The 13,086-nt window shown below is 38.6% G+C and overlaps 1 protein-coding gene across 1 annotated transcript; it reads right to left on the bottom strand.

Annotated features, from left to right (window-relative positions):
• Positions 1–7,060: 7,060 nt before the first annotated feature.
• LOC147621897 (uncharacterized) lies at positions 7,061–10,044 on the bottom strand. Its single transcript, XM_086822915.1, has 6 exons — positions 8,749–10,044; positions 8,542–8,609; positions 8,188–8,365; positions 7,989–8,105; positions 7,758–7,915; positions 7,061–7,477 (listed from the first exon to the last, which is right to left on the bottom strand). Exons 1-6 carry the CDS (start codon positions 8,996–8,998, stop codon positions 7,295–7,297), a joined length of 954 nt encoding a protein of 317 aa, XP_086679041.1. The 5' UTR covers positions 8,999–10,044; the 3' UTR covers positions 7,061–7,294.
• Between the last annotated feature and the right edge of the window lie 3,042 nt (positions 10,045–13,086).

The raw sequence follows: 13,086 nt of genomic DNA, 5'->3' as shown, positions 1-13,086 counted from the left end.
TACATGAGATGGAGTTGAGCTCGAGGGGGAGTGTTGAGATATCGAGCTCATCTAGTGAGGCGGTGGACACTGATGACCTGCCTGGGGGATAGGCCCCACACTTACGCCACTGGCATGGTTGATGAGATCATGGATGATATGCGGCCAGTGGGATGACAGGTTGTGTGACAGCCATTCTTGAGATTGGCATAGTTATACCACTAGCTCATTTAGTTGGGTTCACACTATAGAGAACCCTAGTATGTATTTGGTTGAGTACCTTTTCATATGGTGTGTACTCTTATCTTTGTATATGGTGTGTTGAGTGTTGTGTGAAGAAGAAGAAGATTTTTAGCCTCTCACCTTGTGTGTTCTCTTTTAGGGTTTTGTGAGTGTGTGTATGCTTACAAGAGCTCAAGCTTTCTTCTCCCCTGCATCTTTTCACATACAAAGGTTAAAGAACATGCAGGCAAGAGGCATTATTAGTGGGCTGCCTAGATTCAAGTATGATGGGAATATGCATGTTTGTGATGCTTGTCAGTTTGGAAAGCAAGCAAGGTTGCCATTTCCTAAAAAAGGCAACATGAGTAGCATGCCACTTGAGATAGTTCATAGTGATGTATGGGGTCCTGCACAAAACCCATTCATTAAAGACACCTTGTATTATGTGACATTCATTGATGATTTCAGCAGAATGACTTGGATTTACTTTCTCAGAGAGAAAAGTGAAGTGTTGAGATGAAAGCTTTGATAGCCCAAGCTCATCTACATCTTCATCTATGGCAGTACATCATGAGCTTGAGAGGGGCTGTTGAGATTCAAGCTCAATGTTAGCTTATGCCAGCTGCACTATGTACTAGTATGTTAGGTAGTAACATGTGTGAGACATAAATGACCGCGTCCAGCGACATTAGCTAGGGTTAGCTGTGTGTGGACACAACATAAGTAGTGTGTTGTAGATTATGGATCATGGCTTTTATGCATTGTGTGAGAAGGGAGATGGCTTCACTCTATGGTTAGGGTTTGTAATATATATTAGGGTTTGCTCTTCTATGTGTGCTCCCTCTCTCTTGATCTATTTTTCATCATCAGTAAGCCCATTTGGCTTCAAGTCCACATCATGATCTACTTGGCTTATTGTATTGGTGAATTACAACCTCCCTCCATGGGTGGCAATCAAGAAACGTTATATCATGCTTGCTCTCCTTGTACCAGCAGGCAAGTATAAGGTGGCGAGAACATGGATGTGTGCCTTGTGCCTTTGATTGAGGAGCTTGAGACACTATGGTAAGGTGTGAAAGTCCATGATGTTTTAAGGCTGATAAATAGGCGTGAGGAAGATGTGAAAGGAGTTTCGCTTTGGACGATGCATGACTATTCGGGTTCTCCTTATGTTTAGGTACACATTTGATCCGGATAACTTTAAGCTTTAAATTTTAAGTTTATATCTCTACCTATCAATCATCTCAATTTTAAAATAGGTTTGGCAATCTCTCAACATCGTGCATGTGCGATTTGTGGACCATCACTTGTTTTGAAAAGACCCTCTACACTTACAAAGGTGGTGTATGACAAACATCATCGATTTCTCCCTCCTTTACATCCCAAGTATGTGGGACATGATGTCTCAACACTTGATGATGAGAGGTAGAGATTGGTTTGAGGCATGGACAACCACACCCAATCCACCACCCGATGGGATGTCTAGACACTCAATCTTCTTTCAACTTCAATATTGGTGTGACATGAAGATCAATAATCTCTTAGATCCTATGCATATCTTCAAGAATTTGGCGGGCGAAGAATATAATGGCGGACCGTTTAATTTGGCAAAAAATATTTGGGACCGTTTAATTGGTAAAATCGATACAAAGGGTTCAAGGGATAACTTACAAAACATTGGACGCCTTCAAAGTGCATGGCAAATTGATACAAAGGGTTCAAGTAATAACTTACAAAACATTGGACGTCTTCAAAGTGCATGGCAAATTGAAAGTGAGAGTGGTAATGTGGTCTTAACAAAGGAACCACCATGGGTATTAACCAAGAAGGAGCATAATACGGTGAAAAGTGTGATTGACCAGCAGAAGTAATGTATTCATTGAGGGGTGACTTCAAAAGACCAAAAAGAAAGGAGAGGTATAATTATATGGCCTCAAGAAAAAGGATTAGCACTAGATATTACAAGTGTATAAATATTCACTTATTCATTTTCTCTTTATGGTACATAATTTGTAGGCTCATATACTAACTTCCAGTTTTTTCTATACATAGTTTATTCTTATCATTGCTATAGTTGGTTGTGGAGATAAGAAGGTGAGAGATGCTATTTACAAAATGGGAAGCCTGGTGAGGTATGAATCTTCTCCTCAATGCACTAGCTAAGTTATATTACATATTTGGTATTCTCATGCACTCACAAGTTATGTATTGGTAAATAGTAAACATGATTGCTATGTATGTAGGTATATATCCTTAAAGGAGATAGATCCTACGTCCATTGAGATGGCTTGTCTCAATGTTATTGAGGCAGTGTGTATGATTGAGGACAACTTTCCTAGAACAATTCTCATTAGCCAATTGCACCTTATGGTACATTTGGTTGATAAAGTGGTGCTTTGTGGTGTTGTTCATGTTTGATGGATGTTTTTCCTTGAAAGGTTCATGAAAACCTTAAAGGACTTTGTGATACAAAGAGAAAGGCTAGAAGCAAGTATGGAAGAGGGCTGGTTGATGAAAGAGTCTCTTGTGTATATCTCAAAACATCTCTCTCGCATAGATCCTTCCATGCCACAATTGTGCAACAATGAGGAGGATGACCAACTAATCAGTAATGTGCCACAAGGAAAAGGAAGGCAACAAAAATTGGATGAAGAATTATGCCAAAAGGTGAATACATTCTACATTTTAAATAGTTCCATTAAGGAGAATTGAATTGGGAGATGCAAGGATACAATCAATAGACTAAAGGATGAGAGAAGAGATTTCAAAAGAGCAAATGTCATTCTTGATTGGCTTGGAATCTTTAGTAAATGTGATTAATATAGAATGGTTTCGTATGGCAATATCAATGGCATTGCAAAATGGAGAGATGATCACAAGAGAATAGCATGAGTATGCAAGAGGATGTGACCCTCAAGTAAGTACATTCTTCATCTTTATCTCATGCTTCGATCGCTATATACCTGGTTTGACACACTATACTAAATGTCATGCTTTTGTTTAATATTAGTATAAACTATATAATGCAATATGGTTAGAGGGAAGGCACTTGCACACGGAGCATGTGGATTCTAAAATAAACACATTTGATTATAGTGTGATGGTAGCTTTTGAGGAGCAAGAGAGTCGAGCTAGTAGACATGATACCAATGTCATAGAGAACACTCTTGAGTATTGTGGAACTATTCAAGATATTCTTGAGGTTGGGTTTAGAGAATTTAGTCTATTTATCTTTGATGTTAAATGGTTCAAGGTGATATATAGAGGTGCTCAAGCAACTGTGAAGAACCATCCAAATGGGTTCTTTCAAATTGATTCCACCAAGTTTTGGAATGATGAGAAAGATACTTTCATACTACCTCAACACTATCAAGAGGTTATTATCCAACTAATCCCAACAATAAATCTTGATATAATATAATAAAGTGTAACCCGTTTGCTTTGTGATATTAGGTTGTATTGCACATCGATCGAATTGATCCAAAGTGGTGGTATGTTATACAAGTTTCCCCTTGTTCAAAACATATCTTTCAAGATCAAGAGGTAAAGGTATAATCTCTAGATGAGGTGTAAGTACTACCTCAAATTAGCTCATTGAAAAATGACGATGAATAAAACATTTTGGAGGACGCCGATCAAGAGAATGAGGAACATCAATCCGAAGAATATGACGAGTCACCTATCAATCATGATAATGCTTCATTGGATAATAATAGTGATATTGATATAGAACCTTTCATTGAGCTTCCATTAGATATAGATATTGATGAAGCAACACATATGAAATTATTACAAGATGGGATACATTCATGATCTTGACATTGTATGAGAGAGGCTATTTACAAAATGGGAAGCTTGGTGAGGTATGAATCTTCTTCTCAATTCACTAGCTAAGTTATATTACATATTCCGTATTCTCATGCACTCACAAGTTATGTATTGGTAAATAGTAAACATGATTACTATGTATGTAGGTACATATCTATTGTATTACTTGATGGCATGTATATAGGATAAAGGGGAAGAGAAAGAGAAAGTTCAAGATCACAAGCATGAAGCGGTAGAAGGAAGTGAAGAGGAGGACAAAGATTATGAGGTTTTCAATTAGCCACCTCTTCTTTGATATATGTCTTGCATATATGGCCAAAGGCCTGACAATTCGTGAAACATAATACATTTTGGACTCACTTGCATTCTTCTAAGTCTATGCCTTTTCCATATTTATGTTTGTATCACAAAACTATGACTTTGTTTTAATTTAAAGAAAAGAGTTGGAGCAGACTGGGGAGTCCTATGTGGAATCCCCAGTCTGGCTCATCTTTTTTTATTACATAGTAATTTCGCCTGTTGAGGAGAGGAAATAGTAACAAAATAACGTTGCTCATCAGTAAAATTTTGCTGCTTATTATCAACAAAGTATCGCTACTCAGCAGCAGTGATATTTCACTCCTATTTTTTATGCTCAACAAAAACAGTAGCTTTTTTAGCATCAAAATGGACCCGACATCTCCCTACCCTTCTAGTTATAAAATTGTTGCTATTTTCGTTTTGCAACACCCTCGTTCTATTGTAGTGCTCGCCGAGACTGCCATCATTTCGTTTCCTACAATCACATCCTTTGCCTTTTTGTACTCTGGCGTGGCATCAACATTTGCTACATATAGACAGGTTCCCACAATGCTACATAAACTAGCAAAAATATACTTTTGTGCTAGAGTACTACATGTGCCAACCTCAAAAATGATGATGAAGTGATCGGCGATGAGTTTGAGTGTCCTCAATAATGTGGGATACGACCAACTAATCAAGATGAAGGTGTCCCTATCCAAGATAATGAGAAGAAATTGAATCCATAATAATGATGATGTTGAGTCCATTGCTCTAGTGGGATGGATATTTTTGTTAATATTGCAATGGGATATATGGATCTTGAGATAGACCAATTAGCATGTATGGATCTGATGGAAAATATGACAGATGTTGGGCAAAGATCAATCAACCTAATTCATTAAACAATTTCTCACTTTGTCATTCTTGATTTAGTCCATATATGATTGTATTACAATACACTTGGTGCTTCTTCTTTTATGATATTAGGACCACATTTTGTGCTTCTTTTGTTGTGATATTGGGATCACATTTTGTGCTTCTTCTATTGTGATATTGGGATATTTTGAGCTCTTGGGAATGTCTGAAATTATTTTCTAGTATGTGGCTATACATGCAAGTATAGCTGTGCCTATAGTCTATAGCCGCGCACGGCTATAGACGTGTACTGAAATTGTGTACACCATGTGCACGTGCCGAGGTCTCCTCTCATTTTTCTCTCTCCTCTTCACGTGGATATGGTGCACGATTATGCTCCCCATCACTTGTAGTGAATGCAAGCACAAGTGCGAGTGGTGAGAGTGAGCAAAGTTTGAGGGTGGTCACAAGGTTCGAGGTCCGCCATAGTGCGTGGTTTCCAAATTCTAGAACGCCATCACAATCAAAGATTCATGGCAATTTCTTCTATATCATTGAATCATGCAATCTTTGAGTTTTTTGAGTAGTTTATGTTATGATGTGAAATTTGCTGTGAAATTTGAATTATGTAGTGGATGATTATGGTGATCAGAGGTGCAATGAATTGTTATTGCAATCTTCTACAATTTCCATGTATTGGTGGTCTTGGGTGAATGGGTGCATTATAGTTCTTGTATAACAACTAATCTCGAGGTGTTGCATTATCATAGCATCATGAAGAATTGCATAATTTCTATCACTCTCTCTTTCTCTCTCTCTTCATTGCTAAAATTTTTTTGTATAAATGTGAGACAAAAGATAGACACATTTGTGTTCATCCTTTGTCTCATTTGTGTTAAGAAAGTGATAATTATAGTTCGTAAGGTTTATTGTAAATAAATATATAAAAATAATATATATATAAACATGAAAGAAAAGATGAACACATTTGTGTTAAGAGAATCAAAATTACATTCTGTAAGATTTAATGTAAATAAGTGTATTGAAATGTATATGCATCCTACAATAAAATTACAAATTAATAAGTTGATAAGAGGTCATATATAGGGTGCTTTAACAGATTTAGAGGACGTGGATACAAAGAATATAAAGCATGCATTTTCAAATGTGTCTCCTTTTTGGTCGTGTATAAATATTTTGCCCACATTCACTTGTGCATGAGATGCCTTTTGGATGATTTGAGTACTTTGACCTTTATATTATGAGACAAAAGCACAATGTTAAGACATTATTGAATATGCTACTATTGTCAGAGGTAGATTGTAGAGACGAGTGTAGTTTAGGGATTAGAGTACTTTAGTTGCAGTTATTAGAGGACTATAGTTAGTTATAGTGTGAGATCAAGACTTTGATCTATACAAGGAATTATTCATATTCATAAGATTGTAATTATTGTCAGACCTCTCAGGGAAGTCGAATACGAGCACAAGTGTGAGTGAGAGCGAGGAAAGCTCGAGGCTAGTCACGAGGTTCGAGCTCCGTCATCATAGTGTGACGTGGTCTTCACAATCAAGGATTCATGGCAATTTCTTCTATATCGTTGAATTATGTAACCTTTGAGTTTTTTGAGCAATTTATGCTATGATGTGAAATTTCATGTGAATTATGAATTATGTGGATGATTATGGTGATGAGCGTGAGACGAGGCCCCGTTGTATGCAATGAACTGTTATTGCAATCTTCTACAGTTTCTATGTATTGGTGGTCTTGGGTGAACGGGTGCATTAAAGTCTTGTATAACTAACCTTGGGGTGTTGCATTACCATAGCATGGAGAATTGCATCATTTCTCTATGTGTGTGTGTGTGTGTGTGTGAATAGAAAGAGGGACACTCTTATAGAAAACCTTAGTTGTTGGTAGACTAGATCTTATTTATGATTATCCATGTACTCGCATAGGAGTGCAGGTACATGAGCATTTGTTATTTGTGATTGGGTAGCTTTGCATACGTACGTGAGGACCCCCTTTGAGACTAGCATAATAGGTGCACAGTAGGTGCACATATTGCTTTCATATTCTTATTTATAGGTACATCGGAACGATCCTCATGGTGAGCCTAGCTAGTACACTAGGCGATTTGACTACTTTTGTAGGAGCTAGGAGACAAAGTCATTCCGAGAAGCTTGATGTATCCCTGGAAGTCACTTCCCGATCTCGCAATGTCCAAGCGAGAGTCCAATTGTCTGTACAGCTTTGCATATGCATCTCTGCCCATCCCTTTGTACATCATTCTTACAGGTGCAAGCACTGCCTGCATACAAAAACAGAGGCAGATGTGAATTGGAGTCTTGAAATGGTGGAATGTTGTGAGGACACCAAAAAAATATGTGGCGCACTTGTTATTTTTGTGTACGCACGTGCATGAGTCATAGATGATATATTATTATACATCCATTTTCTTGAAGGAGTTGTGTACGTGCGTTCTTGCGGCCATGACAAAAACGTGTGGTTTACATGCGATGCACAAAGACTCATCATTGGTGGGTGGGAGCGAGTCATCATGCAAAGGGGAAAAGTAGAGGATCAGCAACCTGATATGTGGCAGGGAGGAAGCGTGAGAGGCCGAGGCGATCAAAGGCCGAGTCCAGAAACCAGTCGCTGTGGCAAGATGCAAGTACGTGATTGACTAGTATCGTTCCGCGGAGCGTGAAGGGGTTGTACAATCCCTTCAAAGTCTCTTGTTTAATAGCTGCAAAAAGCAATCCTCAGCTACGTACTTGGTGATCGTGAGGGTAGATGAAGAAAGAAAGATTGTAACTTACCAGACACAACAAAGTTGGAGAGTGGAAGCTGGGCGCCATCGGCGGCAACTGCCATCAGCTTGTCGCCTACGATCACGTCCTTCGCCTTTTTGTACTCCGGCGTGGCAGCAACATTTCCTGTAGAGAGAGGCAGGTTCCCTTAATGTAACTGTCATTACTATTCCCACACCATCAAAATTACACTACTACACGTGCCAACCTCCGAAAATGACGACGAAGTGATCAGGGGTGAGCTCGAGTGTCTTGGTCACGTTTGCATTCTGCAGGCTGCTGAGAGTGAGCACCACAAATTCCGACAAGGTGGAGGCATCCTCATGGCCATGCGCATACACCTCGTCATACTCGATCTCGCCATTCTCATGGATCCACACCGCCACCTGCAAACAGCTTGTGCGACCAAGATTATATTGTTTATCTACATACATAATATCCATGATATTGTTCATATACATACATAACGTACAATAATATAGTAGCGAGAGGACGACCGTGAGGTGGTGTACTACAAATAGAGGGCTTGAGAGAAATAGAGAGCTTGAGAGAAGTCGCTCACCTCGTCACCGATAGCGGCTTCTCCGATGGGCTTCTCAATGCCGCCGCGAGTTAGCACCATGGCTGTGCCTGCAGATCAGAACCGCCGTTATAAGGCCTAGTACGATTCGAACTAGCAGCAGCACACACCACGGCTGCTCTTGTTGCCATGCAAGATCGACCGCAAAAAAATGGACTGCATATGTAGACTAGAGTAGACGCTCATTACCAGGGAAGCAGGATCCACTGCATTTCCCGTATTTACTCTGGCATCCGCTTCCGCAGTGAGCCGAGTCTTTGCCGCAGTAGCCATATTGGCTGCAGCAATTCCCGTTGCCGCAGGACTGGCCATTCGCCCCTGGTCCGCATTGCTGCTGTGCCTTTGCTAATTCATGATTGTGCATTAACACTAGTGCAGCTATGAAGAGGACGTTATACAGGATGCGGGACTTCAACAAGCTGTATGCTGAGCGTGCCATAGCAGCAAGTGTGTATGTGGGCGCAAGCACCTTGCTTGGTATCTAATTGAGCGAGATCGCCTTGCGTTTTATACAGACTGCCGTAGAGACGTAGGTGGACAAGAAGCTCGCGTTGGAATGTGTCACTGTGGATGGCTTCAATAATGCGAGCAGCTTGTTGGAGGGCCCGATAGCGCACGATTTCAAACGCAGGGTCTTCACGAGGGCCCGAGTCCCGACGCGCACGATCCACAGTGACCCACCTGGTTGAGAAATTGAAAGCCAAGTATGAGCACAGTAGTGCAGATCGCGCCGCCCAGATGGAGGAAAGTATGAGCACAGTGCAGCTCGCGATTGTGTTGATCGATATCCACGGCGGTCCTTTTCTAGTTCAGACGTGCGCGTTGCACGCTTGGTTAAAGCGGCAAACATCATGAGCCATGCCTTACCCATGTGGGTTGTGTTCTACGATAAGTAAATTTAAAAAAGAAATATGTACATGAGAGGGTCTCTATAAATATAAATATAGGAAAAAGAGACCCAAAAGTCTACAAAACAAAACATCCAGGTGGGTGTAACAAATTGAAGCCGGCTATATCTCACCCAAAACCAGAAGTTGGTCTACTCAGTGCCCTTAGGGGATGTGGGTGGACTAGAGAAATCTACTAGTTCCACAGGGGGAGAGGGAAGAACAAAATCATCCTCCCAAAACATATCCAAACATAGAACTTCATGAACCAAAGATCCCTCCTCCACAATTGGGCACGAGGTTGTATATGAACATCCAACTCCTCCCGTGGCCAGAAAACATTGCCTTGTGTACCAACCAAGAAACACCTTAGGAAGCCAATCAAATTGAGCATCTAGTCGAAGGCAATCAATTGGAAAGAGAGAGTCATCCAAAGGTGCATATTGTCCACAAGCAATCTACAATTGCTATAGTCTAGTGCATAACCAAGAAAGCCAATTAGGTCCAAACACTTCTCCAAGTAGGAAATCCCAATCCTACACAAAGAAAACCTCTCAGAGCAATATGGTGGTGAGTGGGCTCTTCTCCCGATCATAATCTAGGCACAGGAAGACCAACCTCTTGCTTGATATAAATGTTGGAAATAAGTAACAAAAGAACATTAGCATTCCTCACAACCCAAATGCATTCGAGCACATGACATCTACAAAGCTACAACAAAAGTGTTTGCTCCACAGAAGTGCCCAAATTCAAGCCCATATCAAGCCTCCATGGGTTATTTTCTATGTTTTAAAAAATATCTTATACAAAAACTCACCACAGAGGAAGGGATCTTTTCTTATTTACATGAAAGAAAGATGTTGCTTTGTAGTTGTACTTGATGAAATATGATGTATGCTAGGTTTAGAAAGATGAGATCACTACAACAAAAGTAAGAATTAGCGGCATTTTACGTTACACTACTATGTGTGTGCCCACTGAGCAGCTCTGGAAAACTGTCACTAAGCGACGTCATATAAACACCGATATAACCACCAGTATAAACGTTGTTTAGTGCCACTATAAAAAAACAAAATGTTAAACTTGAGTGGAAATTAAGACTTAAAAGAAATTAAATTCCAAAAGCTTGACAAACATCCAAATCTTTTTGAAATAAAACAACAAAATCACCTAATTGATACGAACCGATTAATATGTACATGTATTATGATGATATATATATTTAACAAGTACCGTCATCAAATCGATCTTGCAATAAATCTATGCATGGATGCTGATTGGTGTATCTCTAAATCCATCATTTTGATGGCTCCTATATCAATACAAAGTCCTATTCCACTATTTGAAGAAGATGTATAGGTATTATTATCATGGTTATGACTTATACGCTCATTGATTTCATTTGATGAAACCAAAGATAGTATATCTTCATTTGTATTGCATTCCTCAAATTCTGAATGGGTTTGTTCTATTTCTTGGTCCTTATGATGGTCATCTTAATTGTTAGTTGCATCTTACATTGATTGTCCATCATGCATTTTTTCTTCAATAGCTTGATCTTGAACTATACATTTAGATCTAGGAGAGACTTGTATTACATACCACCAATTAGGATCACTCTGGTCCAGATGAAACACAACCTAAAAAGAATAACCATAAAATATTTACAAGAAAATATATATAATGCCTTCCTTTTATCTATGGATTTATCAAAATTGAAAATCAAGTACAAACCTGTTCACAATGTTGTGGTAAAATGTATGTGTCTCTTGAATCTTGCCATAATTTAGTTGAGGTGATGGCAAAAACTCCACTTGCATACTTCTTGAAGGTTGCTTGAGTGTCTCTATATACCACTTTCAACCACTTAACATCAAAGATAAACACTTTAAAAGCTCTAAATCCGATCTCCAAGTTATCTTGAATTGCTCCACACAATATTCAAGTTTCTTGCACCGCTATAATGTTATTATCTCTTCTACCAGCTCGACTATCTTGGTTAAAACTTATCATTACAACACAATCATATGTGGTTCTCTTGGAGTCCACATGTTGAGTGCAAAAATGTCGACCTTTTGACCACATTGCATTATGCACTTTATACTGCAACCTAATTAAAAATCTTAAATATATCTTATATGTAAGGAATTTAGTATTCAACATTATATATTTTAGCAAAATACAATATATGTTAGTTAAATATTCAAAACATCTTTATTTACATGGTGGTCGCATCCCCTTGCATACTCTCATTCTTCTCTTTTAATATCCTCTCCCATCCTTTCGCCTTCTCTAGGGCATCTCTAAGCCATTCAATATTGCAATCCTTTGGAAGAGCCTTAAGGTCACGTGGGTATGCCATGTGCCTTTGTGTTGATCTCTTAAATTCTCTTCTCTCCTCTATCCTTTTCTTTCTTGCATCTTCATATTTCTTAGTCTACTTTTAACACCATATTAGATAATTTGGGAAAATTTCCATTCCCGTTTGAAAAATGGGATCATGGTGAACTTCTATAACAGTTTGTCAAAACCTCCTCATGTGACATATCATTAGAAAGATCTTAAAGAGTAGAATCTAAATCTATGATCTTTGACAAATTCGAAGTTGGTATGTTTAAGATATGTCCAAAACTATATGGAGTAATGGATTCCCAAAATATGAGATTTTTTCCAAATTATCTAATATTGACTTTTTTCCATCATAGAAGTGTTAAGAAGATAAAATGTAATGATCTTTTTGCGCATGGACTCATCCATCTTTCGAATGCGTCCTTTTGCATGTGACACCATTTGTTCATCCTCATGGATATGCATGAATCTAGGCATAGATGGATCAATTTGTTTCAAATATTTTGAGATGTATAGGAGGGATTATTGCACCAACTCTCCCTCTCCCATGCTTCATTTTGGCCTTTCTCTTTACCTCACAAATTTCTTCAAGGTTTTCATGAAGCGTTAACGACTAAGAAAGAATATCCACTGGCTATGAGACAATGCCACCTATAGCTATATAATTTGTCAAATGTACTGGAAGGTGCAATTGAGTTGTGAGTCTGCTTCTTGGAAAGCTTTCTTCAATCATACACACCACCTCGATTGACTCAATTCAAGCCTTCTCAACAATGACATCTTGATGAATCTCCTTTAACACTATTGACCGATTTAACAAAGGAAGAAATCATAAATTAAAGAATAATAGATAATTTCATAGCTATATGTTATACCAAAAGCATAAATCTATAGTTTTGACTAGAACTCACCTTCCCAGTCTACCTAATTTATACATGGCATTTTGAGCTTTCTCTTCTCCATACCCACCAATTGATATTGGAAGTATGAACTAGTGTTATCAATTTTTAAAAATAATTAAAGATTAATATAGAGTCCACACAACATAAACATCAAATTTTCCAAAAATAGATATAGTTATGTACGTACCTACATCACCTTATGTCAATCATATGATTTGAGACCATACAATTGATGCTCACCTTTCTTCTTTGTTATTGTAAATTCACCCTTAAATGAGTGCATAACACTGGTTGGTGTACAAAAAGATGAAATTTGATTTTGACATTCTTTTCTTCTTGCCTTGTCAATCTCCATGGCACATTTGTTCGTAAAACCACCTTGTCATTGA

Source organism: Cibotium barometz, chromosome 29 (genome assembly GCF_041138505.1).
Source record: "Cibotium barometz isolate CiBa-2024 chromosome 29, ASM4113850v1, whole genome shotgun sequence".
Taxonomy (NCBI): Eukaryota; Viridiplantae; Streptophyta; class Polypodiopsida; order Cyatheales; family Cibotiaceae; genus Cibotium; species Cibotium barometz.
The sequence above is the reverse complement of the archived record's forward strand: the minus strand, read 5'-3'. Positions and strand labels throughout refer to the sequence as shown.

Coding starts and splice junctions, on each gene's coding strand:
- LOC147621897 (XM_086822915.1), bottom strand. CDS start 8,998: ATGGCACGCTCAGCATACAGCTTGTTGAAGTCCCGCATCCTGTATAAC. Junction 8,366..8,541: donor AAGCCGCTATCGGTGACGAG/GTGAGCGACTTC, acceptor AGCTGTTTGCAG/GTGGCGGTGTGGATCCATGA. Junction 7,916..7,988: donor CTCCAACTTTGTTGTGTCTG/GTAAGTTACAAT, acceptor TGCTTTTTGCAG/CTATTAAACAAGAGACTTTG.